General features: G+C 33.2%; 3 protein-coding genes and 1 long non-coding RNA gene across 11 annotated transcripts in view; 2 read left to right on the forward strand and 2 right to left on the reverse strand.

Moving 5' to 3' along the window:
* Positions 1-1,872: 1,872 nt before the first annotated feature.
* LOC105329765 (coronin-1C-A) lies at positions 1,873-17,132 on the reverse strand. 5 transcript variants are annotated; one of them, XM_011431171.4, is made up of 14 exons: positions 17,000-17,132; positions 16,615-16,806; positions 12,476-12,728; positions 11,914-12,089; positions 11,020-11,142; positions 10,330-10,431; positions 9,910-10,055; positions 9,013-9,073; positions 8,806-8,907; positions 8,241-8,453; positions 8,039-8,110; positions 7,079-7,144; positions 5,830-5,982; positions 4,493-4,634 (listed from the first exon to the last, which is right to left on the reverse strand). In XM_011431171.4, exons 2-13 carry the CDS (start codon positions 16,804-16,806, stop codon positions 5,833-5,835), a joined length of 1,656 nt encoding a protein of 551 aa, XP_011429473.1. In that variant the 5' UTR covers positions 17,000-17,132; the 3' UTR covers positions 4,493-4,634; positions 5,830-5,832. The 5 variants fall into 5 exon arrangements, with proteins under 5 accessions (XP_011429476.1, XP_011429473.1, XP_019923432.1 ...); XM_020067873.3 differs by lacking the exon at positions 8,039-8,110; XM_011431172.4 differs by lacking the exon at positions 7,079-7,144.
* On the forward strand, positions 5,976-8,453 carry LOC136273934 (uncharacterized). Its single transcript, XR_010712155.1, has 2 exons — positions 5,976-6,594; positions 8,056-8,453. It is a non-coding gene; the product is annotated as an uncharacterized lncRNA (long non-coding RNA).
* A 2,461-nt stretch (positions 17,133-19,593) lies between the features above and the next one.
* Positions 19,594-22,805, reverse strand: LOC105329767 (uncharacterized). 2 transcript variants are annotated; one of them, XM_011431175.4, is made up of 7 exons: positions 22,649-22,805; positions 21,844-21,947; positions 21,460-21,679; positions 20,973-21,125; positions 20,684-20,888; positions 20,182-20,211; positions 19,594-19,757 (listed from the first exon to the last, which is right to left on the reverse strand). In XM_011431175.4, exons 2-7 carry the CDS (start codon positions 21,940-21,942, stop codon positions 19,721-19,723), a joined length of 744 nt encoding a protein of 247 aa, XP_011429477.2. In that variant the 5' UTR covers positions 21,943-21,947; positions 22,649-22,805; the 3' UTR covers positions 19,594-19,720. The 2 variants fall into 2 exon arrangements, with proteins under 2 accessions (XP_011429477.2, XP_011429478.2); XM_011431176.4 differs by lacking the exon at positions 20,182-20,211 and having other exon boundaries at positions 22,649-22,804.
* A 232-nt stretch (positions 22,806-23,037) lies between these two features.
* LOC105329768 (GMP synthase [glutamine-hydrolyzing]) overlaps positions 23,038-27,660 on the forward strand; it is a 30,133-nt gene continuing 25,510 nt past the window's right edge. For all 3 annotated transcript variants that reach the window (XM_011431177.4, XM_066079696.1, XM_066079695.1), the window contains exons 1-4: positions 23,038-23,194; positions 26,333-26,455; positions 26,598-26,689; positions 27,064-27,178. In XM_011431177.4, coding sequence (XP_011429479.3) covers positions 26,363-26,455; positions 26,598-26,689; positions 27,064-27,178 — 300 coding nt within the window. In that variant the 5' untranslated portion in view covers positions 23,038-23,194; positions 26,333-26,362. The remainder of the gene's footprint in view (positions 23,195-26,332; positions 26,456-26,597; positions 26,690-27,063; positions 27,179-27,660) is intronic.

Below are 27,660 nucleotides of genomic sequence, written 5' to 3' on the forward strand. Positions count from 1 at the left end.
GAACTGATTAACTTTATTTTCGAACAAATTTTATACAAATATTTGATTCCAAAAAAATTCTCGGACATTTTACTATATATATGCAGTTTGTTTACATGTAAAAATGGCGACTCTCGATCTCGACGTGAATTTAACATCAATTTCCGAGGTCGGTTAGCATGGTTTAAGAGAAAGTTTTAGGGAAGTAAAGTACCGATATCAGTAGTAAATTGACTGAAGAGTTTATTGGTACTAATTTTTCCCGCAGAATTTGTGTATAAATAAAGTTATTTAGTCCTAAACTAACGCATTTTTTTGTGCGCCGTAAATTGCAGTTTTTTCGACGTAGCTCGTCGAAAACGTCGCGACGTCACGAACGTCTTTTGTTTTGCATTACTTTTTTTTCTTCATTGCCTCCTTTAACCGTCTTTAATTGTTTGGAGAAAACTTAATTAATAATTATCTACAATTGTTAATGTCTTACAATATGAATAACAAAGAACAACACATTTTTGAAATCCAGATATAGCTACAGCATGTACAGTTCTGCATTTAATCCAGATACATTTTCACATTCGATAAATGAAAACCCCATAAAATATGATATAATAGATAAATAAATGATATTTAAAGCAAACAAATATTAAATTTCTCCACAACCCTTAAATAAATAAAAGTAATTTAAGCTGCCGAGGAGCTAATTGGCAAATATGTTTAAAAATGCAGGGACAAAGATGGTCAAAATCGATGCCTATGTTACCGTAATTTTAAGGTATTATCAAAATAACATGTACACGTGTTTATTTTCAAAAAGAGAAACATGTATTCCTTTTGATTTACTTCTTGCACCAACATTTTATCGCATATTCGCCGATATTACTAGTATCTGTATAGTTCTGAAGCAAGTTTAAAATATACATAGCTGCTTTTGAAATTCGCAAGCAATATAATGATGAATTATTTCGTGTTACTATTTTGACAAATACCGCATCATGTATAGGGTTTATAATTGTTACTTTGGTAATTTTTATTAGGGGAGGGGGAGTGGTCACTTTGATATGTAAAGTGGGCCTTATTTCATTCAAATCGATAGCCAATTGATGAGTAAAATTTTGGCACCCCGATGAAGCACATTGACACGCTGTTCGTATCTGACGCCTTGACCAATTTTCGCTAATGTTCAAAATCTAGGCCACCCAAACTCAATATTACGTTTAACGTCACTTCAGAATACCGAATCAATGAGAAAGAGGGACAAAATTAAAACAAACATTTCTCAAACAAATGAATATTATCCATTTATATCAATACAAATACAGTGAGTATTAATATAAAGCTACCTCTGTAATATGATCTTTTCTGACAATCCCATTGATCATCTGATTTCAATAGTCCATAATATGCTCTAAACATTTCGACTTTCTACAGATTGCATTATAAATCAAAATGGAAGGATCAAATCAAGAGGGTTTTTTTTTTCTTTCTAAAACAAAATTTCTCCCAAACCTTCGCGCGGGTTACGTTAAACTTAGAATTAACTTTCGACAGCTCTATAAGCAAAAAAACATAATATTAGAGCTATTTCTGTTGTTTATTTCCCAAGAAATATGGAGGTATCGACAGTTTGGAATGGCGCGGATCTGGATGTGGAATGTTAGGAAAAACCATAAGTTTGCAGTTTTTGATATGATATTTTGGGTATATCACCTGATAAAGTAACGATGCCCAAGTGTCCATCATCCTGGACCAAGGTCACTGTAGATGGATGAACAATATCACCCGTCTCCACTCAGAGTCGTATCATTAACGCACTTAGTTCACAGTTTTCACCCGTTACTTAGCATCTACACGATCAATAGGCAGAACTTCTCTACATAGACAACACACGTCGAGTGAGAATATGAAATAGTTTATTAAATACTTGAATTGCACATTACAAGTTAATATATAAAAATGGTATCATCTTGTTCTTTTTTTCAATTTTTTTTATTATCTGAGCTAATAATTAGTATTAAAAAAGAGACATTGTCACATAGGAACCAAGTGTAAGTTTGCTTTGTTTAAATAAAAAAAAACCCAACATTTTGAATTCTTTGTGACTAATACTACAGCAGACTTTAGCACAAATACTTTCTTTTTCCCAATACTTTAATGACACTAAACATTAGACAAAAAAAAGATAATAACAAAGAACATACTGGTAAAGTCAGCACAATACACATGTATATAAATGAATGCACAAAAACAAATACCTCATCTGCTTCTACAGTCGTTAACAATAACAGATACTTAAGATAATAATAGCTGTGTCGATACATGTGTACTACTACGAGGAATGTTCAATCGGTCACAAATCCACATCTTATAGTAACTCTGCTTTGAACCGTCAAAGATAGCATAGAAAAGCAGATATAACTTTTACATGTAAATAAAAATAAAAAGAAGGGTACCAGTACTCAAGGAACAGTAAACCACCTATTTTGAAATATAATTAACAATTTAATAGAAATAAAAATCAAAGAAATATTATTCTGCATTTTAAGAGTATGCAGCTTTCCACAGATCACATTATATTTGATTTATATTAAGTCACTATCCAAGGTAGGAGAGGGGGGCAGTCTATGTGCCTAATGGGATGGGGGGGGGGGGAGGTTTGGGTGGAGGTGGGGAGGGGGTCCGGCTTACTGCTCCTTGAGTATTGAAGGTAAGCTGTTGATCTGTTGCTAGCAATCACAGATAATATATATATATAGTAATTGTCTTTGGCAGTTTGAGCGTGCGCTCCTGGATGATGCATCTAACAAAGTACATGACAGTACAACAGCTGTGGGCTGGCATGATGGTGAACCACAACAACCAACACTTCTACACATCAGCAGTACAACTGGTTTTTTAATTAGAATTTCCGTGGAACAAACCAAATTCTTTTTTCTGTTCCAAAATGTGCAACACATAATGCATGTAATAATTTAGTCTTTATTGAGGCCCTACAGTTGAATTTTGTTCTACAATGCTACTAATTGGCACTTTTTAGAAGGGGAAAAAGGGAAACTTTTGATTCCCTAACCTTGAGACTAGAAAAAAAGTTTTAAAAATTGAATGCATTTTTAACTATAATTTTTTTTTCTTAAAAACAAGATGTAGCAATGAATATAGGATGAAAAACTACACTGAAAGCACACAGATAAACAGTGGAATGCAAGAGAATGGGACCCATGTCAACTAAATGTAGCTACTGTTTTCAGTAAAAACTTCTCTCCTTGTATCATACCTTTCCTATCTGCCCCAGTGAAAAAAATACACCATGCGAAATGTAGTAATATCAAGCAACACACAAATGACCAAACATGCAAAATAATTCTTTGCTTTCATTATTTGGATGCTACAGACTGGTAGAGCTTCTCTCCAGAAAGGGAGGAAAATTTTTTTGCTTTCTCTGTCCCTGACTTTTTCCTTCAGTAACTACACCCCCATAATGAATCTGAAGTGGAATGTGGAAAAAAAATTCATCACAAAACCATTTCGAATCAAAGAGGGGTAATAAGGAACGGTCTAACTTGATACAAGTCACTTTGAATGCAGCACTAAAAAAAATAAATAGAAAAGAAAATAAGCTTATTTTGACATTTACCTAAATAAAGCAGTCATGTCCAGCACTTGACAACAATCACTTGAGAAACAAAGTTTAATCTTATGGCTAAACAATATAAATATGACAATTTCAGCTCTAAATACAAAAAAACTTATGCACCTTTCAAATTTTTTTTTTAAAATTTTTGCACAAACACACTATCCATATCTATCTATCTATCTAGCATGTAGATATATATACATGTACATACACCCAACATCCTGTCTAGGTTACCTCTTTTTAATTACAATATCCTCAGTATAAAAAGTACTTGCTGCCTATACAAATTTCAGCTACAAGGTACCTGCTTTATCTGCTGTATATTTCCATAATTGAGTCACTTTTAGTGCCTTGTCATGTGTAGCCCACTCTTACTACACAATATATATATTTCTGAATAATTCCTCCATTGTAAATACATGTACAAGATCAGAACTTTATGCAAGTACATTTCAAAGTAACTGCAGAAGTTAAGGGAGCTCATGTGGATTTCTGAGAGAATGGTAAGTTACAGTGTACTTATAAAAGTGAGCTTTAAAAAAAACCTACAGAACACAAAAAACTAAAAATATGCAAATAAACACCCCTGAATCTTCACGATTGGGCAGAAAAATAATTGAGAATTTGGTTTCATAGTGATACATGTTATAAGGAAATATTTTTAAATTTTTCTTCAACGTTTTCTGTGGGTGGGGTATTAATATTCGAGCTGGTCGTTTGCGAGAACACATCCGTGACAGACTACATAAGTTAAATGAAATGAGTATTGGTGATGACAATTTTATATATTTTATGGCAACTTTCAATCAAAATCACTGCCTATTTATTGCTTCATGATTGGACTACTTCTTAAAATCAAGATACTGAGTCCTGCGGCCCTTCGGATTTATTTATCGGCATCCTCTGGATTACTTGATTCAAGGGCAGATAACCTCTCCTCATACTGTCTGATTTTCTTGTCTTGATCTTTGACAGTTTTCTTCAGTTGTTTTACATCCTCCAATATGTCTTTAATATTCACACCCTATTAGAAAAACAATGAATCACAGTGATAATTTTCATAGTACAGATTGTCAGCTTTACATTCAAAGCAAATTAATATGGTAGATATATTTTATAAAACTTTTATTTATTAAAAACCAGAAACTTTACAAAAAATGAAAATAACATACAATGAATGAAAAGAAGACGAAATCTTAAAATTATTTGAAAATCAACAAAAAATAGTAACTAAAGAACCTGGTAAAATCAAAGAAAGTGTGCAAATTATAAGTAAATGATTATGCTGTGCAAGCTTTCCTATTCATAAGAATAGAAAAACACATATGGATAATGAACTCTCTCTGTAAGGCAGTCACATCTAATACATGAATTAGTGTAATATGATCTTGTAGCAAACTAATGTTTTATTAACTTGATACCAAGTCCCCATTTGATAAACATTAAAAAGACACCGAACCAATGCTTGTTTAGTCCTGATACCACACATATGAATGCTTAAGCAAAATATATCAGCGTGTACTTTCCCAAAATACCCAACACTAGAAAGTTGTGCACAATCAGTGATGTTACATGTATCAACATGGTTAGGAATCACAAAACGTAAACTGTTATCAATTCACCTGAAAGAATTAAACATTGTGAGTCAATACAAAATTTTGAGATACTTTCAACCACAATATTACAGCATGGTATGGTGCATAACGTGCAAGGATCTGAGTTATACACAATATGTAACAGTACATTATCTGCATGTCTAAGGTCCAGTGGGTAAGTGTTACAAAAATGAATCATACAACAGGTTGAATGTGGATCATAGGAAAAGGAGGCTGAAACTTTGTGGTTGAGCATATTTCAAAATAACAATTAGTTCTCTAGACTCTATAGTATAGTTCTCTACTCTACTGCCACACCATTTCCATTTAACCTGTATAAATAACGAGATCTTAAATCCTCACTGCATGAAACCAAAAATCCTTGTTCATCTTGTAAAGTAGCATAATAAGACAATATAAACTTGCACATCATAAACATTTTTGCTTATTTCAAGGACACTGCATTCATGGTGACATACATGTACATGTGATGGGTTCGGCAGTGAGGATGGAAGATAAGAGTTAGTTGGGTGAAGCAGGATTGTGAGAAAACCAGACTACTGGCGAGAGGGTGCCTCTACAACAGCAAGCTATCAAACGGGGGGAAACAACCAGGCACTATACATCTTAGCAGGTCTCTCCCAGGCCGTCCTCATCTGTCGACGGAGCCTCGTATTGGGCCACTCTTTCCTCCAGTGTTTTTATTCGTCGCTCATGGGCTTTTACTATAAGTTTCAGTTTTCTAATATCTTCTAAAATTCCTTGTGGATCAAAGCCCTAAAGGGTGAAAAATGGGTGAAACACTTTGATATAGATACATGTATCAATTCAATTGTGGTTTGCTACCGAGACATATCATCACTGACCGCTATGCATTCCACGTGGGTTTGTGGTTTACAATAGTATGATGGATTAATTGACATATATACGTGTTCTACTTAGAATATATTACCTACATATGATATTACATCATACATGTACGTCCGAGTTAAACTAGTTTTTATAATAATTTAGTGAAAATGGGAAAGAGGGGTGGGGTTGGGTGTCATATATACATGTATGTATGGAGTTTAACTATAGCACTAGATCTAACAGTGAAAAAATTTAAGGTCGAGGAAGCTTTATCAACATGAATATAATATCCAAGAATTGCATCTGTATCACCTGAAAACTCAACACAAATCCAAAATGTGACTTTTACCAGTACATGTTAATTGACAATCTAAAATCTAAAATATTTTATTGTATAATTGAAATATTGGAACATTCATGTTTTGTTGATTCTAGTTCATTGTTAATTTATAAGGAACTTTCACATCAACATTTCTGAAACACTTTGCATGGACACTGAAGAAACAGTCTTCACAAAGAAATACATTGGTCTATCCAGTAAGTTAAATGTTCATTTGTAAAGATAGATTTAGTACCTTTTCCAACCACAGACTCCTGGCTATGTGAATTAATTAAAAAATGAACTTTATAAATTCCTGAATTCCTGTTTTTAAACATGTACGGTACTTTATGGGATTCTTGTTTTAAATGCATTGAGTCTGGGTATTATAATGCATAGAAATCTCAAAGTACTTACATGTAGGTTATATTAGCAGCTGATCTCCTATTCCCTAAACTATCACATTCTAAATGATGTTTTAATTGAGTAATATTGTACATATGCATTTCTATTTCTTATTTTCACTTCAAAATTAGATATGAGGTTTTAAAACTATCACAACTATAGTGTAAAAATCTTGTGTTGCCTCTGTTATAACACTTGTAAAAATAATCTGAATTTGAAATCTTGGATTGGTTTGAGGATTTAAACGGAATAGGAAATCGGAGGTACTTTTTCTGGCTAAGGGCACGTGATCTTTACCTCTGGTTCTGATTTAGATCCTGGTTTGGAGCCAATCGAAGGTTTAGGAGGAGAAGTAACAGTTTCCTACATGATAAGGCAAATTTAACATATTCTGAATGCATCAATATTTTTCCTTTCTCAATAATATATAATTAAAGAAACAAAAGGTGTATATATACAGAGGTCATTCTATGAACTATGATAACTTTACTGTAGTGTATATGGTAAGAGTGGGAGGGTCATATCATGTATGGACTTTGACTACAGTATTTGACCTACTAGTGAAAAAGAAGGTAGATGTAGGTTTATCATTGTGACCCTTGTGTATGATATCATGGCATTTATCACTTCTCAAAGCTCAATCGGAATTCCAAATGTGGCAACAAACAGCTAGTACATGTACATTTTATCAAACCAAATTACTTGACGCTCATTGATTAGTTCTTGCTTGATTTTAAACCTTACTTATACAGTTTTATATATCATATACATGTATAATAAGCAACATGTTTTAAACAGTTGTATGCCTTGTATGAACATTGAATAGATTCAGTCTTTGTAAAGTATTTGATCTGCCTATTCACTCAGGCATGTGTTCATGTGAAAATTCTTACCTGTACCTTAAAATTGCTCCAAGAATGTACTTAATAAACTCATTTTTTCCTGCTTACAAACATGCACTGGGTGCTGGATTTTGTTGTAGTAAATGCATGGAATCTGGGTACTATCATGCACAGAAACCTTAAAGTACTTTAGTCAAATGACCACCTGTTCCACTATCTTTAACCTTTTTAATAGTGTTTTAAAATTGAACAAAATATACTAAGTATAATTTTTTTCAATTTTCATAATGTGATTTTAAACCTATTGCAAACATCCCTAACATCCTATCTTAGTAAACATGTGCATTTGGAATCTTGGATAGGTATGGGGATTAATGAGAGGTACTTTTTCTGGCTATGGGCATGTGATCTTTACCTCTGGTTCTGATTTAGATCCTGGTTTGGGGCCAATCGAAGGTTTAGGAGGAGGAGGAGTAGTTTCATTTTCCTATGTGTCAGATAAGGTAATTTTACAAGTCTGAATGAAACATTCCTTTCTCCATATATCGTGTAATGAGAGATACAAATCTTGTATATAGAGGTCATTCTTTTTGGGCATGCTTTACCGGTCTACTTACAGGGGGAAGTTCAGCCCCAGCTCCTGATGCTGCAGGGGCTGCCTCTGATGCTGGGCGGACGACAGAATGAGCAGTCTTTGCTTGGGGGGTGGAGGCCACTTCTTCAGACCGCCTGGAGGGGGTGGCTGGTACTTTTTTGTCCAAAATATTTGATTTGATGACCACTTTTGCTGGTTCCTTCATTTCAGAGGCAAACATGTCTTTCAAAGAAACCTGTTACAAGGTATATAAACTTCAATTATATATTTTTAAAACAAAACTACATGAAAAATCTGCTCATCAGTAATGAATCAGTCATTTGAATATTATAATGCAGACCATGTTTCTCAGTTGCTTCTTATAGAACTACTGCAAAATTGTGGGTTTTGAGAAACAATACATTTCAGTTTTTGAGGTTTTTAAATTTCATTATTTACCTATAAATCATGGGAAAAAGAAACTCAACAGTAATATAATGTCTATAAAAAAATATCTTTGTGCTTAAACCAGTATTTTGCTTGTAAAAATAATATCCTGGCAGATGGATACAAACTAATCATTAATTGGTCAATATTTAGCAGCCTACCAGAACTGGGTCAGCATCTACCCCTCGGAACCAGTCCTCTCCGCTGATAGCTGGCTGGTCACTGGCTGTGTCTGGGTAAATGTCGTCTTGGAAGAGCTCAGACTGTTCAAAGAAAGCAGTCCCAGATAACCACACCATCATTACTCACAGGCAGACAAAATCAAGCTCTCATTCTAGCTTCATTGCTTATAGGGGATTTTTACTTACTTTTCTAGGCACTGTAAATGGAATAACTTCAACTGTGCCGGTGTTCAGCAATTTGTATATTCTATTGAAATATATAGTTCATATTAATTTAATAATACATTTAATGTTCACCAATGTTGCATAAATTATAACACGATTTGTATCAGTAATAAATAGTAAAACATTTAAAATGTCCATAATTATGTTAAGGTAGTCCATCCATAACTATCATATTTCATATGTAATAAATTGCAAGTTTGATCACTAAAATCTTAGTGTGATTTTAAGGAGTTTATTAAATAATAAATTTTCACCTTTGAAATCTTTAAAAAAAAATTAATTTTAATAAATTTATCACATGTTGAAGTTAAAATTGAAGTCTATGGGAAAAATGCATTTTTAAATATAATTCTTTAGTACAAATTCTCTTGGTAAAAAGTTGCAAAAGCTTTCTCCATCATCTAATATACTAAAATAATTCATAGTTTACCATACATATTTTAAGAACATGATTTTTAAAAATTTTCCTTAAGGGCAGACAACTCTTTAAAAAAGTCTTAAGTGCAAAAAGTTCATTTAATTGACTATATACATACACCCAAGTTTGGTTTATGTCAGCCTCATAATAGCTTCAAAATATGTATTTGATGTAGTATAGATCAATCAAAATCGTTAAATTCACCTTAGTTATGGATGGACTACCTTAATTTAGATAATAACTAAATTCAATCTCTTTAGGTTTATTTCTTAATAAAACTTTTAGCACTAAAACTTCCATCCAATTTTAAGCATCAAATGGTTAAAATAAACCTTTTGCATCAAGATAGAGAAATGTTTTTAATGAACATGTCACCATGAATGCGATAACATCATTCATACAAAATATTTCAGCTTAAGAAAATACCCCAAACACAGTACCTCATGATTTCACAGTTGTTGATGTTCAGCCCTCTCTTGCACATGACCCCAAAGCCTCGGGTGGGGTCTCTGGACTGGTACAGGGACAAGTAGTGGACATAGGGGGCCTCATCTGTGATCTCATAGTACCGGATAATACTGTCACCCTACAACACATGGAACATCATCAAATGCATTATACATATTATCAACTCCATTGTCATTCAGATACCTTCTTTTGCGACAGATCAAAAATTATATATGATGCTAATAAACAAAAATGTAATGGCTCTCAGCTTTGCAGTATAAGTGAATAATGACATTTCTTGGAAGTATATAAGTTGAGAAAACTTAAAATCATGCCAAAGAAGGTGCAATCTTGGATCCCACCTGTAGAAGTACTTTGATTAGTTTTGTGTATGTCTGTTGTAATAGCTTTACCTTCCCAATGAGATAAATCATCTCCACATCCCCATCATACACCGGCATTAACACTCCATTAGCTTGGTCAATCTCATCCAAACTCATCTGCTCCAGAGTATTCTGAAAAAACAAAATCACACACTCTAATACTTCAGAACAACTGCAGAATATGGCATTGACAAACTGTCTGTAACATAGATTGTCTGTAACAAAGATTGAATGGAATTAACTGTCTGTGCCAAAGATGGAAGCAAACTGAGTTACTGAAACAATAGCTTACAAAGGAATTAACAAATCCTATGGGACTTTTTTTCAAAATCACATTTATTCCTATCATGATGCCATAGTCAGCATTTTTTATGAAAAAAAAAACTATAATCAAATGGTATACATTGTTGATGAAACAATCATCAGGTATGAACAATATTTTTGGATATTATCATAAGAGAGTTATAGACAGAATATTAGTACATGTATATGGATTTTTTTTTATTCAGGTGTAGTCTAACCATGACCCCTACCCTTGTCTGCAGGCATTACACATTGCAAGTGCCCAAATTCATTAAAGATTTTCCATGTAAAAATATATAATAATGATCAAAAAGGACTCTCTGCTTTAGCTATCCTATTTCAAAAATAAGCTTCATTTTTACTTATCTCTAGACAAAAATCTTAGAAATTTCAAGTAAAATTACTAAAATAACATACCGCATCCCACAATGCATATTGTCTTTCACTCATCCTTGAAAATCCTGTGGTGAAGACCTTGTCATGTTTGAGGTATAAAGCCTGGGCGGGCTTAGATCCCTGATGGCAAGGTTCCTTTGTTTCCTGGAATAAAAGGGTCACAATACAGAATATGCATTTCATACAATAAACTGCTGCACAATCAAATAACATCTTTAAGATTAACAAATACATTTATTTCCCTGTTTCCTAATAATTTTTCATTTTCATATGAGCTATCAGGATTGAGTAAAAAAGATTATTGCAGTCATAAGACTTTTTTTATTCAATCAAGGTGAACGGGTACTTATTTTAAATGCAGGAAGATGTTCAAGCCATTAATGGAACATACAATTGTGAATAAAGGTTTAGTTTTCTACCTGTTTATCATCTTTATTCACAGAGTAAAAGTTAAAAGTCTAGAAAGCAACACATCATATTGACCTTGAAACCAAGGTAATATGAAGATCACAATATCAATTGTTTGCTATGCAGTGTTTTCAAGTTTCAATACCAAAAGTGAGGAAGTATCAGAAGCTTGATCAACTCCAGACAAGCTTGAAGAACTTAACTTGGAAAAATTCTGGCAAATACAATGGAGAAGACCCTATCAAGGTTATTTTTTTTCGAATTGCTTGAAATTCTTAGTGCAGAGTTATAGAAAAAATGTTTACATTGTAGCTTGTTAATTGCAGTTAAAACTCCTTAACAATCCTCATGATGTCAAGTAATCTATAGCTATATAGTTTAATCTATAGCTAGTTTCACATTTTTAATTTAATTATACACTTTAGTTTGTACCCTAAATGCACGTTAAATAATTTTTCTATACCTACTGAAGTATAAATCTAACTGTTGTCTGCACTTTATGATTACCTTAATAACTTTTCCTGTTCGTGAATCGATAACACGGAGAATTTTGTCCTTGCAGGTACAGACGAATCTGTTGCCATTGTAGCTAAAGCTGGCTGAATAAATAAGGTCTGGAAGGTTGATTTCAACATAGAGCTCTCCTGTTCCTACATTCCATATACAAATCTTGGAATCAGCACCTGTTAAAACAAAGAACTAAAACTAGCTGTGTCCCACTCTGTGTGTACAGGAAATAACATGTATTGTCAATTATTTTTCTCCAGGTTTAACTTTAGCATATTGAAGATGCTTTAATTTAAGCTAACTTTGGAAAGAACAGGCATTTTCTTCACTAAACCAATTAGACCCTTGATCAATTTCCTTTCTCCTCTTCCAAAACACTTGTTAGTTTTACTTATCTTTGCCACTACATTTCAAAACTCATTAATTTCACAAGTGCTCCAGCATAAAACATGTGCATATGTTTATTCTACATCATGAAAATGTACTTTTAATGTTAATTTATTTTCTAACCCCCAACATGCTGAAAGTTAAAAATAAAATTTTTCTGAGGTATTCACCATACCAGCACTGAGAAGAATGTTTTGAGCAGAGGGATGCCAAGTGACGATGCAGGCACGCTTGATGTGGGAGACCAGTTCTACCACAGGCTCGGTCAGATTCCGGGTCAGTCCCCCCTCTGGGATCTGCCACACCTTGACCGTACAGTCCTCCGAACAGCTGGCTATGACATCATCGTTGTGGGGACAGAAAGCAATATCCAGTACTGGGCCCTTGTGTCCATCAACAACTGGCTGATTCATTTCCACACGGCCAGTCTGAAATATTTTCCGTAAAAAAAATTGAAATACTTTTCCACTAACTCTCTGGTAGTAATGCACTAGCAGATACTTAAATTATTAGTAATAAAATCTCCCTCCCTCCGTCTCCCTCTCTCTCTCTCCCTGTGGTTGGGTGAGGGCTGAGTCCTTAATTATATAGTATATCATAAGCAGAGCTTGTTTTTTTATCCATTGGATCCAAAAAGGACAGACCCAGGCCTTTGTCTGTCCGAGACGGGGCATCGGACTAGATAATTCATAATAATAAATGGATCTCTCTCTCTCTCTTTCTCTTCTCTCTCTCAGGTGTTGACCCAGTGGTTCACATCTTTTGTTTTTATTCTATCACACCTGAATGAGCAAGTAAAGCAACACCTATACATTAAATGCCTATTGTATTGCATTTCTGTGCAATAAAATGCATAAATTAATGCTCTGTGTAGGCAAGTGTCAATGTGTTATGAGGTGATGTTTACTCATAAAATTATCAAAACTAGCATTTAAAATTGTTTAACACATGATCATACACCTGTGATGAAATAATTTACTCAGTGAATAAGTCTACCGCTATAACAATGCATATGTATTAGCTATGCACATTTATAATCTAATAAAAGAATCAGAAAATAGCCCAAATTCCTTCTCATGTAATTATTGCATAGGGTTGGGTTACCAATCATTTTCTAAACAGACATCTGAACTAGTGTTTAGTAGTATCATTATATCGCTACAAGTACACACACAGCGCCCGTAGCCAAGCACTAATCATCACTCCCTGTCAAAATGACTCATAAACAATTCCCCCTCATTGGCTTCAGATGTGTACAAGGCTACAAGACAGATGTGAGGTGCTTGACAACCTGCAGGCAAGGGATAAACTGACCAGACTAGTGTAACCTTACACCCAAGGACAACAAAACTCCCTCTCCCCCTACACCCAGTCATCAGCTATAAACATTGATTTTATTGTTAAGGGAATAAAGTGCCAATAATAGAGTGTAATTTATTTGTGTACTTAGTACTCTCTCCCTTTATCCCTCCCCTCTCTCACTCTCTAAAGGGAGTATTGATACACTACACTAGTATATATACATGCATATCATGTTCAACTGTTTTTGCTCTTACGATCAAGTTAACCTTTCCTTAATCACAATGACCTCTTGGAAAACTTTCAAATAGTTGAAATGTTTGATAAGATGTGCCATTACATGTTGAGTTACTTTTAAACCTATTTACACAAACAGTTGAAACCCCTTAATATGCTGATCCAGGGTGATTTTTAAAACCTTCATGCTAAAGGTGTGCGTGTAATGTTTGCATTTGAAACCTCTTTATCACAGGCACTTCAAGCCTCATGTACATCATTATCTGTTCAATGTGGACTTCAAACTAACACTCTGCACTATGAAGTACGAAGATCTAATTAAGAATTTGTGTGGGATGATCTTGAAATTCACACCTTTAACCTTAATTCATTTGCTAATGAATAAATCCTTACTGTATTTCATGCAAATTTTCATCTATACAAAATGCAAAACCTATTTTTCATCAATGTAAATTATTGTTTATTATAATAATGACCCATCTCCTTGATTTTCCACTAAGGGAGTGGATCAGTAAACACCCATGCTTTTATATTAGACCAGGAAATAAATGTGAACAAAAATGTCATTCTCTTTCACTCCCATAAATTACTAGTTGATGCCACATATTCAAAGCAAAACAATTATTAATCTAAATTTCCTTTTATTCAAAGTAAAAAGTATCCACCCATGGAGAGAACAAACATTGAACAAGATATTTCTATGATTATCAACTTATGCAAACATGTACTTTACAACCACAGGTCTAGCGGGAAATCTTGCGATATTAAAGTTTTGCTTTTGATAATTTCAAATATGTAATCTAATTTTATTGCATTGCATATTTCCAAAAATTCATTGACTTAATACTTATGTAAAAACTTAAATGTGCCCTTTTTTCAACTGCACTGTTGACCATCTCCATATAGAGACATGATTAAAATGGGGGAGGGAGAGGGGAAAATTTGAATAATGAATATAACTTGACTCATATAGTTATCATCAACATGTAAGCATTTATCCAATATTAACATTTCATATGTATGTTATTAATTTGTAGGGTTTACAGAAAGCTACATAACTTCCTGTGGTGTCAAGGTCCATATATTATACCAGTGTTATGACATCAAGGACTCCTTGCAATATGAACTGTAACACCACTTAAGATACTAAATTTGAAAGCGGAAGGTGAAACTGTCGTTGAGGAAATAAAGGCAGGAAGTGAGGGACAAAAGAGATAAGTGTAGACATCAGAAAATCTCTGTCGCACACAAGCTCAATCACACATGACCCACAATCTGTATATCTTTTGAAAATTGTGTCATTTTTACAGAGCAAAACTTTTGTTGACTCATTTATTGCTCACTGTCACTACACATAAAAAAGAAGCTCCTTTTCCCCATGACACAAAGGATTTATTTATGTATGAAAACAATAGAAAAATGAAATTGATATTTCAGAAACTTTAAAAGGCAAATTAACTTTTTATGCAAAGTTGATTTGTTTTGTATGCTAAGAGTGATGTGTATGATACAGCATAAATAAAAATTGCTGATTCTGCCTGAACAGTGAAGAATATAAAGCCACTGTATCATATGCGATTGTTTGCCTCAAGTGAAGAGAATGGCCCCTGATATAATTACAGTCCCTAGTTAAAGTATCATATAGAACCCCAATACACAAACACTCATGTATGGTGTATTATTCAAAAGAATTCAATCTTAATGGATTTAAAGGTGGTCTATAGAAAATGCCAAACAAAAAAGGTGTTTTTTATACACACGCTGATGAAGAATCAACCTACTACTTAAGAATAACTAACATTAAATCTCCAATGCCTAGAAATGTAGATTGCATTTGCCACTATTAATAGAATGTATATAATTTATAGCTTGTATCTATCTAAATTGTTGAAGTCTTGTCTTGTTGAAGATGTGTACATCATTTATGTTCCAATACATTGTATAGGACTTTTGAAAGAGCCTATCCGATTCCAAACAAATGATAATGTTTAAGTAGATACGATAAGTACTTCAGGAAATTCAGGAAATATCAACATCCAAAACATTTATGTAAGTGCATACTAACAAGACTTAGCATTTTATTTGATTATTTTAAATTTGAACTTAGTTTAATTTTGTAAAATTTATGAAAAAATTTCAAAACGTTGTTTCATAAAAGTTGTGACAAACACATTCATCAAAAGTGTATAGTAAATAAAATATCAACTGTGCAGACCAAGAAACCTTAGCAACAAAAGTTTTTAATTATAACATAATTGTAGTTTCTCTGCACATACATGTATTCATTTCATCTAATGTATGCTGATCAAATCTATCATTACATTCTAATCTTAAAGTATAATCTTAAAGTATAAAGATAATAACTACTCTAGTAAAATACTTCCTGCAACTTGCAAGTCAATCACTTAACAAGTAGATTTGTATACCCTTCAGTTTTTTTGTGGGTTTTTTTCTTTCAAACTGAAATGATTACCCAACTTGAGCACATCTTTTTGTTATTTGAATTTAATTTCCCTTGCATTAATAAGTGTGTGAATATGTGGTAGAAAAAAATTGAATGTTTTTCAAGTTTTGTAGGAGGAAGCCTTCTTTTGAAGGAATCATGCAGTTATCAGAGAGTGTCTTGTATTTAATCAAGCAACTCAAGATATCAATTCATCTTGGCAACTGAAATTCCCAATATATTAGCTCTATCAGTAGTATGGCTATGTAAAAGATACAGATGTATAGAACTGTTTTTCTACATGCATACATGTAAATGATTCATATTGGTTTTACCTGCTTGATTGGCAGGACAAGAAATGACCCACCGCCAGCTGACTCTGTGATGATTGCAATGTATTTTGGATTAACAGAGCAAAAGGGAGAATCCCAGCTATTTTTGGTGACTCGTATATTGTCATATCCATCATCCTTCTTAAGAGGCTTGCCAAACACGTGGCGGAACTTACTCTTTCTCATAAATGCCATCTAAAAAAATACAAGGACATTACACCCGATAAGATCAGTTCCAGGGCACAAAATCAAGTAGCCTAGTAGAACTAGGAAATCAGCTTAACGTACCGGCGTTTTGTTGTGTGTAACACACGCCGACATGAGTAATACAAGCCACTAACAATAGAAAATATGAACAACAATTGATCAAATGGTATTGAATATTCACCTTGTAGAATCCTAGAAGATAACATACAATAAGTAAGTTAAAACACTAAATTGAAAGGGTGGGACACACTGAATTTGACGCCCTCCTCCTCGCTTCCTTCTTCTTGACAGGAAATAGTGTGCACGCATGCGCCTAAACCATGAGTAGCAGTGATTCAAAGAAATATCCTAAAATGGTCATTTAAGAACAAGACTGACATTTATTTGGATAAGCAACGATGCTCTTCCGTGGATATCTATAAAACCGATATGTTTCAATCGGTTGTTACAGACAACTAACAAACATATCAAAATCCTTTTAAGATGCAAAAAATATTGAGGGTGGATCCTAGTTCTTTTTTGCACCCCCCCCCCCCCAAATCATCTGTCATCTGTTCTTGAAAGGGTCGAGTATATTATGAATATATATTAATAAAGAAATGTTTTGTAACAAACATATCATTATAGTTTAGCTTACCTTGAATCATTGAAGTGAAGACATACTCGTGAAATGATTTTACTGGTACATAACCATAGTAAATATACAATATATATGTTTATCTTGGATATATTTCAGTGTTTCTGTTCAGGTTTCATTTCAAAGAATCCAATTTCTGCTGTCAGAATATATTATAGCAGATTAATCACAAATCTGAAAGGAGGGTCTATCACATGCCTAAATGTAAGAGCTAGGGCACAAACATACCATTTCCCCATGCAGGTAAAAGTGTACATGTGTGTGTGTGGAGGGCCGGGTCCTTAAATATTAGGAGTAGGGGCTTGATGTGTCATATCTTTTATCCATCGGATCCAGAAAAGACAGACCCTGCTTTTGCTCGTCCGAGAAAGGGTATCGAACTGGTATCTTATAATGATACATGTAAATGGATTGTGTTCTCTCTCTCTCTCTCTCTCTCTCTCTCTCTCTCTCTCTCTCTCTCTCTCTCTCTCTCTATATATATTTAATTATATGTTAAACCAAGAAACAATTTTTCATGGAATGTAAGAATAAGTTGACTATATTTGTATTTACCCTAAATTAAGTTACTGTATGTACAATATTTTAATAAATAAAGCAAACAAACACTAAAGCAACTTAATTAGAATCCTTCTCTTATGTTAATTGTCTGTCAGTTTTATGCTGCAATATCTTTATATTATCCCCTTAGGAGACCGTGATGTACACACATACACTTATTTGAATTTCTACTTAACAGAAGGAAGTGTTTTAGTTGAAACCTCTGGTTTAAAGAAGTTACTGTTGATTGCATTGGCCTCACACGGCAGAAACAAAGTATTCTCGTTTGAAATAATCACAGAATTGTTCGACCAATTAATTAACCTTGATACTGTCATTTATGCGCGGGTCTAAGGTGGGGTGTGGGTTCAGCTAGGAACCCCTAGAAAATTCAAATTTATTAAATTGACATAGTAAAATTAATTTTAAGAAAAGGTCTCGCATCCCGAGACCCATTATTATGCATATTATCCATTGGAATCGATTGAGCATGCACAGAAGACTCTTGACTTGCAACTACATGTATATTTACACATGTATGTGAATTCACATATTGCTGTTGAAGATACAATTAACAATCAGGAGGGAAGGTCATCGACGGTGATAGAGGTTATGTGTCTTATATTCTCATTAACTTAAATCAATTTTACAATACACTTACAAAGCTATTTACATCCTATATACATGTAGATATGATGGAAACATCCGGGTTATAGAGGACGTCGAGACAGGGAAACAAAACACCGGGTCAGATCCGGGACTGTTTTCTGTTTTCTGGGATTGTTTTACAGGGGTTGGATGCGAGTTCCAATCTTATGTATACCCTTAGCCTGCCCTCTATAGGCAGAATGACATAACAATTTTTCGGGAGAGGGGTTCAATCCGTTGACTTTGTAAACTTAATAGCTTTGAAACTCCAGGAGAGGACCCCCATTTCAATATGTGCATGAGACAGTGCGAAAGACAAGGCAGATTGTATGATTTGTTTTAAAAATTCGAAGGGGCTACTTAAACAATACAAATTTTTGGTGGTTCTTGCGTGATATTTTGGTAGCGAACTTTGCAAAAAAATTTAAAAAATAAATAACTGACTCGAACTAACATTCTTTTTTTAAACTTCCGCCCATGTAACATTCGGTAACATGTTTTTTAGCACTGCTACAAATGTACTCCCTTTCTATTTAAGGAAATATGTATAAATCTTATATACGGTTATTTGCATACAAAACAACATTTAAAACCTCGTTACAGTTTTGGGCAGAAACAAGCCAGTTCAAGAAATGTTTTTATGTACAAGATGGCAGCACCCCCCCCCCCCCCGCCCCCCTAAAATTGTTTTCATCGATCATTCATTTCAAAAGAGAGCATGTCACAAAATCGAGTTGTACCCTCTCTCTTTGCGTTGTGAAATATAATGAAACACGGTGGCGAATTTGAGAAAAAATCGAGCTTATACTATGCACATTGTTAAAAAAATGAATTCAATAGATTGTTATACATTCAATTATTTATTAGAATTTACATATATAAACTTTGAACTTTGAAACAAAACAAATATAAAGAGATATAATCTTCAACAGGCATTCACATTAAGAGTAAACAATGTACAGTGTTTTATTAAGTACAAAAGTTATTGTATGAATATGCACATATTTTGATTTCTTCCATATATACAATATATGTATCACAGTGCCGGGTAATGCTGATTTAAATTGTTTGTATTAATCACGCTTCTTCCAGATACATCTTTCGTCGTTGTAACCTAAAATAAACAAATACATTTCAATATTTTTATACAAACTTACGAAAGAGTAAACCTATGGTTGTAAATTAGATATCTGGATGTTTATCTCACTGTTAATAATACATGTATATACATATATAAGAAAACAAAGCTTTATATATTAGCTGTGCAAAATGGCGCTAAAATTGGTGACTACAATGAGACAACATTAAAAAGCAAATTGAAGTTACGAAAAAGGAAAAGTTCGGAATATTAGCCAATAGTCATGATTAATGAAGCTATACATCGTAATATAATGTACATTGTATTTTTAATTGTGAACAATAATTTTCCGCCCTCCGTTTTTTCTACATTGTGACTTTCAGTATGAAGATATAGAGGTTTTCAGATTTTTAACACCAAGTGCTTGACAACAACCATATGATTTGTGTATAATTTATACCTGACGTAAAGTTCTGGAGTAAAATAATCCCTGTGCAATGATTTCAATAATGAGTTAATTAACACATCAAACGTATGAGAAATTCAATAGTAAAAAAAAATATAAAACATCAGTTTATGGAAAAAATATAGATATATTTATATCGATATGAAAATGAAATGTTATCAAAATATTTACTCAGCCTAATTATAATGTATCTGCATATATACTAGTATACATGCTTTATGAATACATTTGCAGCCATTTCAAAATTAAGAATTGTGAGTTTATTGCGTATGTAGCATTTTTTATCCCTTAATTTTTATCATCTGAGATGAAAGGACAATTGACGCTTTTAGAATATAAAACAATAATTTCAATTTATTATAATATTTAATCAAATGTATCCTTTACTTGAAAGTAAACTCAAGAGGAAATGAATACATGTACTAGTATACGTATCAATCAAATTAATTAAAAGTATTTATAAAACAAAACCACGTTGAACATGTAATCTACTTACGTTGTGAGAATTGGCACGACTTTGGAATGGGCAGTAAATCTGTCCGTATATTCAGAGTAATGGGGGTATTTGTTCTTTTTATCTAGAGTTCTATCTTCATTGAACTGACTGATTTGTTCATATTCGGCCGCTGTTTTCGGATTAATGTCCTGTAATATCTGAGTTCTGTTTAGTGGTACTGAGGAGCCGAACCACGTGGTTGAGTCTGAAATCCGAAAAAGGGTAAAATCAATAATTTAATCATATAGTTAATGCTTAACGTTAATTTAAGATTGAACAAGATGCTTACTGGGATTTCGGAGAGCATAGTACCCCTCCGCCGGTCGGCCATAGGACATGTTGAGTTGTCCCGGCAAGTTTGTGGGTTGTCTTCGGTAGAGTTCGGTCGTAAGGAATCTGTTTGGGTCTTCGGGCTTGTTGAAATGTTGCATTGTTCTGTTCCCTTTGATTTGCAGAAAATAAGAAAAGGAAAAGAGCTACTGAATTGTTCGTCCATTAAAAAAACACACCATGTTTTACTGTAATATACCTAGACGTGATGTCAAAAATAAGATCTATATAGTCACATAATGAACTTATATACGTTGTCAAACAATCGTAGCAACAACAAAAGGTCAGAATTATTGATTTCTTGTGCAGTCATAATAGAGAGTGCAACGGATTACACAAGCTTTAGTTTGGTATATTCTCTTGTCTATTATTTATGCATAGTATAAAGAAGTTTAATTTTTCTTAATTTTTTTTATATAACATATGCACGGTAGATGATTTCTTACCGACTTTATCGGGTCCCCATCTCTCGGAGGCGCCAATCCGGCATGTGTTGTGGAGCTGGGGCGGATCCCGCTGCCACTGGGTGTCAACCCAACAGTAGGGCTCCTTCTGATTGTGACCACGGAACAGGTGCTGGTTTGTGTTAGTGGCATACCTGTCTCGGTACCATCCTGTCTCTGGGTAAGGTTTCTTCGTCCGTGTCATGAAAAAAGCACCCGTATCCTATGATAAAGATAAAATTACAAAAAAGATATTCATCAACAGGTCAAGTTCATTTAGAATTTTATTTAAAAGGTTCAGACATAGTATAGACACAGCATCTAAGAACTGTTAACATGACTATTTTGATTGAGATACTTGTTTCTACATTGATTATTAAACCTTACCCTTGGAATGTTCTTGATCTGTGTGTCTGTTAGTGTTGTATAGGGATCCCTAGCCGTTCTCGGCTTCTTGGTAATCATATCTATTCCTAGTGAAGCCATGGCTTCTGTAGAAAAAAGTTGGTAAAGAAAGAAACATATTATTATACCCAGGTGTAGCATCGGGGGGGGGGGGGGGGGCTCCTGCCCCCCCCCCCCATAATAAACGCTTTTTTGCGCAGCGAAGATTTTTATGAAATTTACATACACAAATTTTTTATGGGAAAATGTAAAAATTGAAAATAAGAAAATAAACAGTGATATGGAAGTTAAATGTATACCTTATTGTGTTGATTCCGTAATTATAGTCAAATTAATAGGATTGTGGGTTAATTTGATGGGGAAAATCCCATTTGACTTGTTCGATGGATGGAGGGGTGTATGTTTTATCTAATCATGCGCGTGCATCAGAAAACGTTGACTACGTGTATCTACTTTTTTTTTACATGTAGTTTTTATTATTTTAAAAAATATATGTATACATATGTTTATGTATATATATAAGGTACCTGATACCGTTCATAAAGCAAAATATCATTCATATAATTTGTACATTATTGTATTCATACATATACGAAATTTATGATACAACTTCAAACTCTGAATAAACACATTTCTATATATATAGAGAATGTATGAACTTGACATAACAGGTGCTCGATCATAACATCGATAAAAGTGTGTATACATGTAATATTGTTTTTATATCCGTAAATATTTGATATTAAATATGCATAAATTATCGAGACATTTAACATTGATAGCTTACCTGTTTGTCGTTATCAAGGCTATTATAGCCTTGCTTGGCACTATGTTGACAGCGGAAGTAGTTTGTTGCTACAACGAACTTACGGCCATTCTTGACAACCACGTTAGGCGAACATTTTTAACAATACAGACTTAGTGCATTACATCCAACTTGACAATGAAAAAAAGCCCTGAATTTTTCATCACTTTCCATTTACTGAATGTCCAGCGTTATTTGTATTTTTTATTCAATTCTCTGTTTCGGTTGAGAATATAATGGTGATTAACATTAACGTTAGGCCTTATGCATTTTAATCAGTCTTACTATGACTAGATAAAATGATTTTAAAATATGTGCGGTTAAACTTGGAAAAATGTTTGTGGTTAATTTGGATTTTTTTTTAAGATTGAAAATTAAGTAACTGGATCATCCAACTAAAATAGTCAATTAGTAATCGGGTTCGATGTTCACCCAAGAAAGGACACGCATGCGTGATAATGAGAAAATAGAAATCTTCCGCGAAAATTCGGCTTGTTGAAGGTTGCCAGACGTTTGGCTTAAATATAGGTAATTTTAATCATTTATTTCATTGATCTAAAAAGAATTGGCTTTGTTTTCAGTTACTTGTCAGTCAAGGATGTATCAGCGCATTGTAATTTATTTCATTTAATATTATTAGTGGCTAATATCGGCTACAGATGTACAATGTACATATGAAAAAAACATTATAAATATTAAACTGCTGCTTAAAACTGTAAAAATTGGTAATATAAAAATGTGCCTTGAAAATTCGGCTATGTATCTTCATCTTAAAAAATGAATTTGTGTCTGACATGAAGAATAATTTCTACAAATGGTACAATAAAATATTGACATTGAATGATTGCACATTTCGGTCTACTAAACAAGCACGTGGTTGTTTGCATCCTTAACTTATAATTTTTGACTGCACCCAGATGGCAGGCTATGTGAATATGATACTTTTGTTTGATGCAACAGTTTCATGTTAACTGTTCTAATTTTTATATAGAAGATTTGATGTCCTGATGTAACCCAATACTTGTTTACAGCATTTGATCATTTAATAACAGGATTCTTAGTGAGATTGATTTAGAGTTGTAGGATGAATATGCGTAGCAGCTAAGAAGAGTACTATATGGGTTGTGGTAACCATCATCCAGTGCCAAATGGCCATACTGTGTATTACATTTACAGAAAAATGATTGCTCATACCAATTTAAAAGATCTGTTGCTTTAAATGTTGCATTGCAGTGTTTTAGACAAGGTTAAAAGTATTATGAGTTTAAATTGATAATTATATTGAGTGTGAAATTCTAGATAAACTTGTCAATTCCAATGTGCAGTCCTTATTCTAATTGTAAGCCTGTTAGGTATACCACCCTTTAATATTAACTACATTTTATGGACATATTCAATAATGAATTACAATTCTTTAAAACTTTTGTAATTTCTAATTTTCTTCCAATTTAAGAATGGGCTACTCCTACAGTACATAAATGTAGAGTAAAACTTAATTTAGTACATACTAAGATATAGCAAAGTTTGTGGTTTCCCTTGCAAAATTCAAATATCAAAATGATTGATATTGCCTTTTACAGGTGAAAAAATAATGCAATTAAAATCTTTAAGAACAAATTCTATGTAGTTTAAAAAGTTATCAATATCAACTGACTTAAATGTTTGGAAGAATTTTTTATCACTTAAACACTTCAATTTTAAAATTTTTTATAATTATAGGTTCAAAAACAGGTTTATCTATATTATGCCTCAGTATAATTATGCACATGCACATGTGGTAGCAATGAGGATGGAACATTTATCATACTGCAAACTTGCTATATTTCTTATATGAAATATACAAGTTTGTAATATACAGTGTATATAAAATGAATGACAAATGGAGTGAAGTAATTCTGGGAAGGGGGGAGGATATAACATTGTTAAAAATTATACTGGTATGTACATGTATATAAAGATTCAGTCAACTGAGAAGTTACAACTGTACCTCTCATATTTGTTTAGCTTTGAGAAATGTTTGCTCGACAGTCATTAAACATACACATCTTCACAATGACATGGTTGCAACGGACACACTAATGGTATTTGTGACAAAATGCAACAAGAATTGGTAGACTGGTCTTTGATGTTTTATATTGTAATTGTCTTCATTAGGGAAAAAAGTTCTATGCTGTGGTGTACATGTTTTGGGTACAAGTTCTGATTCCAAAAGATGTCAATTTTTAACCGGGTTTTCCAACAGAAAAATCTGGTTATTTAAATGATGAAAATGGCGGGCAGGCGGCTGCCAAAAGGGTACCCTCATTGTATGGATAACTCCTCCTACAGTTTTCAAGATAGGAAGTTGTTCTTTTGCAGATCAATTGAACATATATGATCAGAGGTGTGCATATTGTAAGAATTTTAATTTCTGATAATTTCTGAAAAAAATACCAGCTTTTGAACTAACTTTGACATTTTTTGGCAGAATATTGCATAAAGGGTACCCTCATTGTATGGATAACTTCTCCTACAGTTTTCAAGATAGGAAGTTGTTCTTTTGCAGATCAGTTGTACCAATATCTGAGGTGTGCATATTGCTAGGATTTTTATTTCTGATAATTTATGAAAAAATACCAGCTTTTGAAATATTGCATATATGGTACTCTATTTCACTGGATATGGTAGGTAGTGTTTATCAATTCAGGGTTGACATGGATTATGGATACAGCTCACAAAAGAGAAAACCCGGTTTGCTGTCACATTGACAGCATTTCAATTGTTATATTATTCATAGGCACTGTTAATGAAAATTTCATATTATTTAATGCATGTACCGGTATTATGGAAGCTAAAATGCCCATATAATTGATGGCATTTATTTAAACAATTATTCATGATTGTGTATATTGTATAACATATTTGCTAGGCAAGGGTTTTGGTTCACTCCTAAAGTTTATGGGAAGCAGAGCAAAAAATGCCACTTGAAGAAATGGCAGAAAATTCTTCATTGACTTGAAACCTTTATATTATTGACTGAAATAACTGATCCATTTACTGGGTAGTGGATTCATAATTATAACAGAAAGACACATTTCATTATCACCCAGTGACTTTTGAGGTCTTTGTCCTTGAACCTAATTCAACCTAATCCTATTGTGTTTACCATATCACTGGGGCTTATGGTGTTTTAATGTTGAATTGAATGTTTTTAAGCATGAAATGTTTTTTTTTTTGTTATGAAGGGAAAGGTCATTTACTTGTTTTCATGTGAGGAAACCCCAGAAATAACTGTACTTTTGTCAAAGTAAGGAGGCTTTAACATTGGAAGTTTGAATTCTGATTTTTAAGATTATAATTTATAGTGTGTCTTTTTGTGATAAACAGATAATAAATATCTTTTAAAGATAATGGTGAAGTTTTGGGTTTTTAACATTGTGTGCATGGTTTGATACATTTACCTGTTAATGTACTCTTAAGTAATTGCAAACTATTACAGCAAATAGGAGGTCATTTCTCATACCCAAAGTAGATGCCATTATGTGTAATAGTGCTAGTGATGGGATGGAGTGATAAATCATTTTACACTGACCACCATTAGGAGAAAAGTTATAATAAGTACAATATTAGATATCTCAGATATCAATGTTTACTGGCAGATACTAGTATTTGTTTACTGCACTGTAGGGATCTGGCGGTGAATGAGTAGAGAAAGGAATGAATGGAACAGACAATGGGGGGTTCATCAATGGCAGTGGTGACAACAGAGAAAGGGTGGCCATATTGGATGCTGGTGCCCAGTATGGCAAGGTAAGGGGATGCTAGCCTACACTGTATTAAAGGAATTCATTATATGTTGGAGCTATTTATGTGTCCAAAAATGCACAATTTTTTATCTTCTGAAAAAATAATAACTTGTTATGAATTTTCATCTTTTTCAAAACCAATCCAGGTTATTGATAGAAGAGTACGAGAACTTTTTGTCGAATCTCAGATTTTGCCATTAGATACACCTGCATTTACCCTGAAAGAGGAAGGTTACAGGTAAGTACAAAGTCTTTAAATGTATAATGGAAAGAGGAAAGATTTTTAAGTGCAAAACCTTGTTAAAGTATATTTTTATGCTTCAAGAATTTGAATATGGGAAGGCTATAGCTGTCTGTTAGATAAAAAGATTATACAAAATGAAACAAGATATTAGCACATGGGTTGAATGAAAGGAAATTTTTCATAATGTTGATAAGGATTCTGTTTTACATTAAAACATTTTGTTAATTTCAGATATGCATTATTTGTAGCAATCATTTATATATCATATTGACACAATAGAACAGAAATAACATATACAAATGCTTGAAATCAGAATACTGATGCCCTATAGTAGGAGGTGACAATAACGTTTCCATTTTATATTGTAGGGCAATTATCATATCAGGAGGACCTAACTCTGTCTATGCTGAAAATGCTCCCAGATATGACCCAGAAATATTCGCTTGTGGACTGCCAGTGTTGGGAATATGCTATGGCATGCAGGTACATACACTGTTATTATTAGTAAAACAACAAATTTCATTTGAAAATTAGGCAAAAATATTAATGATAAGTTTTATATATCGTGCTGCATGTTGTCAATTGCTGCTTGTTGCCATTTTAAAAAGTCAAATTTTATACATTTACAAGACACCTAATTGCATTATTACCCTTTTCTAGTCTTATAGTATTAAAAATAATGATTAATGAACCAGCTGCATTATCGCTATATTAAAGTAAATCCACCCTCCTGTGACGTCATACATTTTACATAAACCATGAATTCATTAAAATTCTTGCAAGTAGATTTGTAATTTCTATGTTATTATAGGTGCACATCAAAAACTCAAATGATTGTTTACTTGCAGATATTTAATAAGCGTTTATCATCCTTATATTCGACATAATTCAATAATGACAAAGGGAAATAACTCTTTTCTATTTTCCTCTAAGTGATATATCTAAATGCTATAATTTTTCTAATG

This window comes from Magallana gigas, chromosome 3, assembly GCF_963853765.1.
Source record: "Magallana gigas chromosome 3, xbMagGiga1.1, whole genome shotgun sequence".
In the NCBI taxonomy this organism is placed as follows: Eukaryota; Metazoa; Mollusca; class Bivalvia; order Ostreida; family Ostreidae; genus Magallana; species Magallana gigas.

Excerpts from the sequence above, each read along its gene's own strand:
- LOC105329765 (XM_011431171.4), bottom strand. The coding sequence starts at position 16,806 with ATGGCATTTATGAGAAAGAGTAAGTTCCGCCACGTGTTTGGCAAGCCT. Across the intron at positions 11,143-11,913 it reads GAACAGGAAAAGTTATTAAG|GAAACAAAGGAACCTTGCCA; the intron begins GTAATCATAAAG and ends CTTTTATTCCAG. Across the intron at positions 7,145-8,038 it reads GATCTAAATCAGAACCAGAG|GAAACTGTTACTTCTCCTCC; the intron begins GTAAAGATCACA and ends CTTATCATGTAG.
- LOC105329767 (XM_011431175.4), bottom strand. The coding sequence starts at position 21,942 with ATGGCTTCACTAGGAATAGATATGATTACCAAGAAGCCGAGAACGGCT. Across the intron at positions 21,126-21,459 it reads ATGGGGACCCGATAAAGTCG|GGAACAGAACAATGCAACAT; the intron begins GTAAGAAATCAT and ends TGCAAATCAAAG. Across the intron at positions 20,212-20,683 it reads GTCGTGCCAATTCTCACAAC|GGATTATTTTACTCCAGAAC; the intron begins GTAAGTAGATTA and ends ATCATTGCACAG.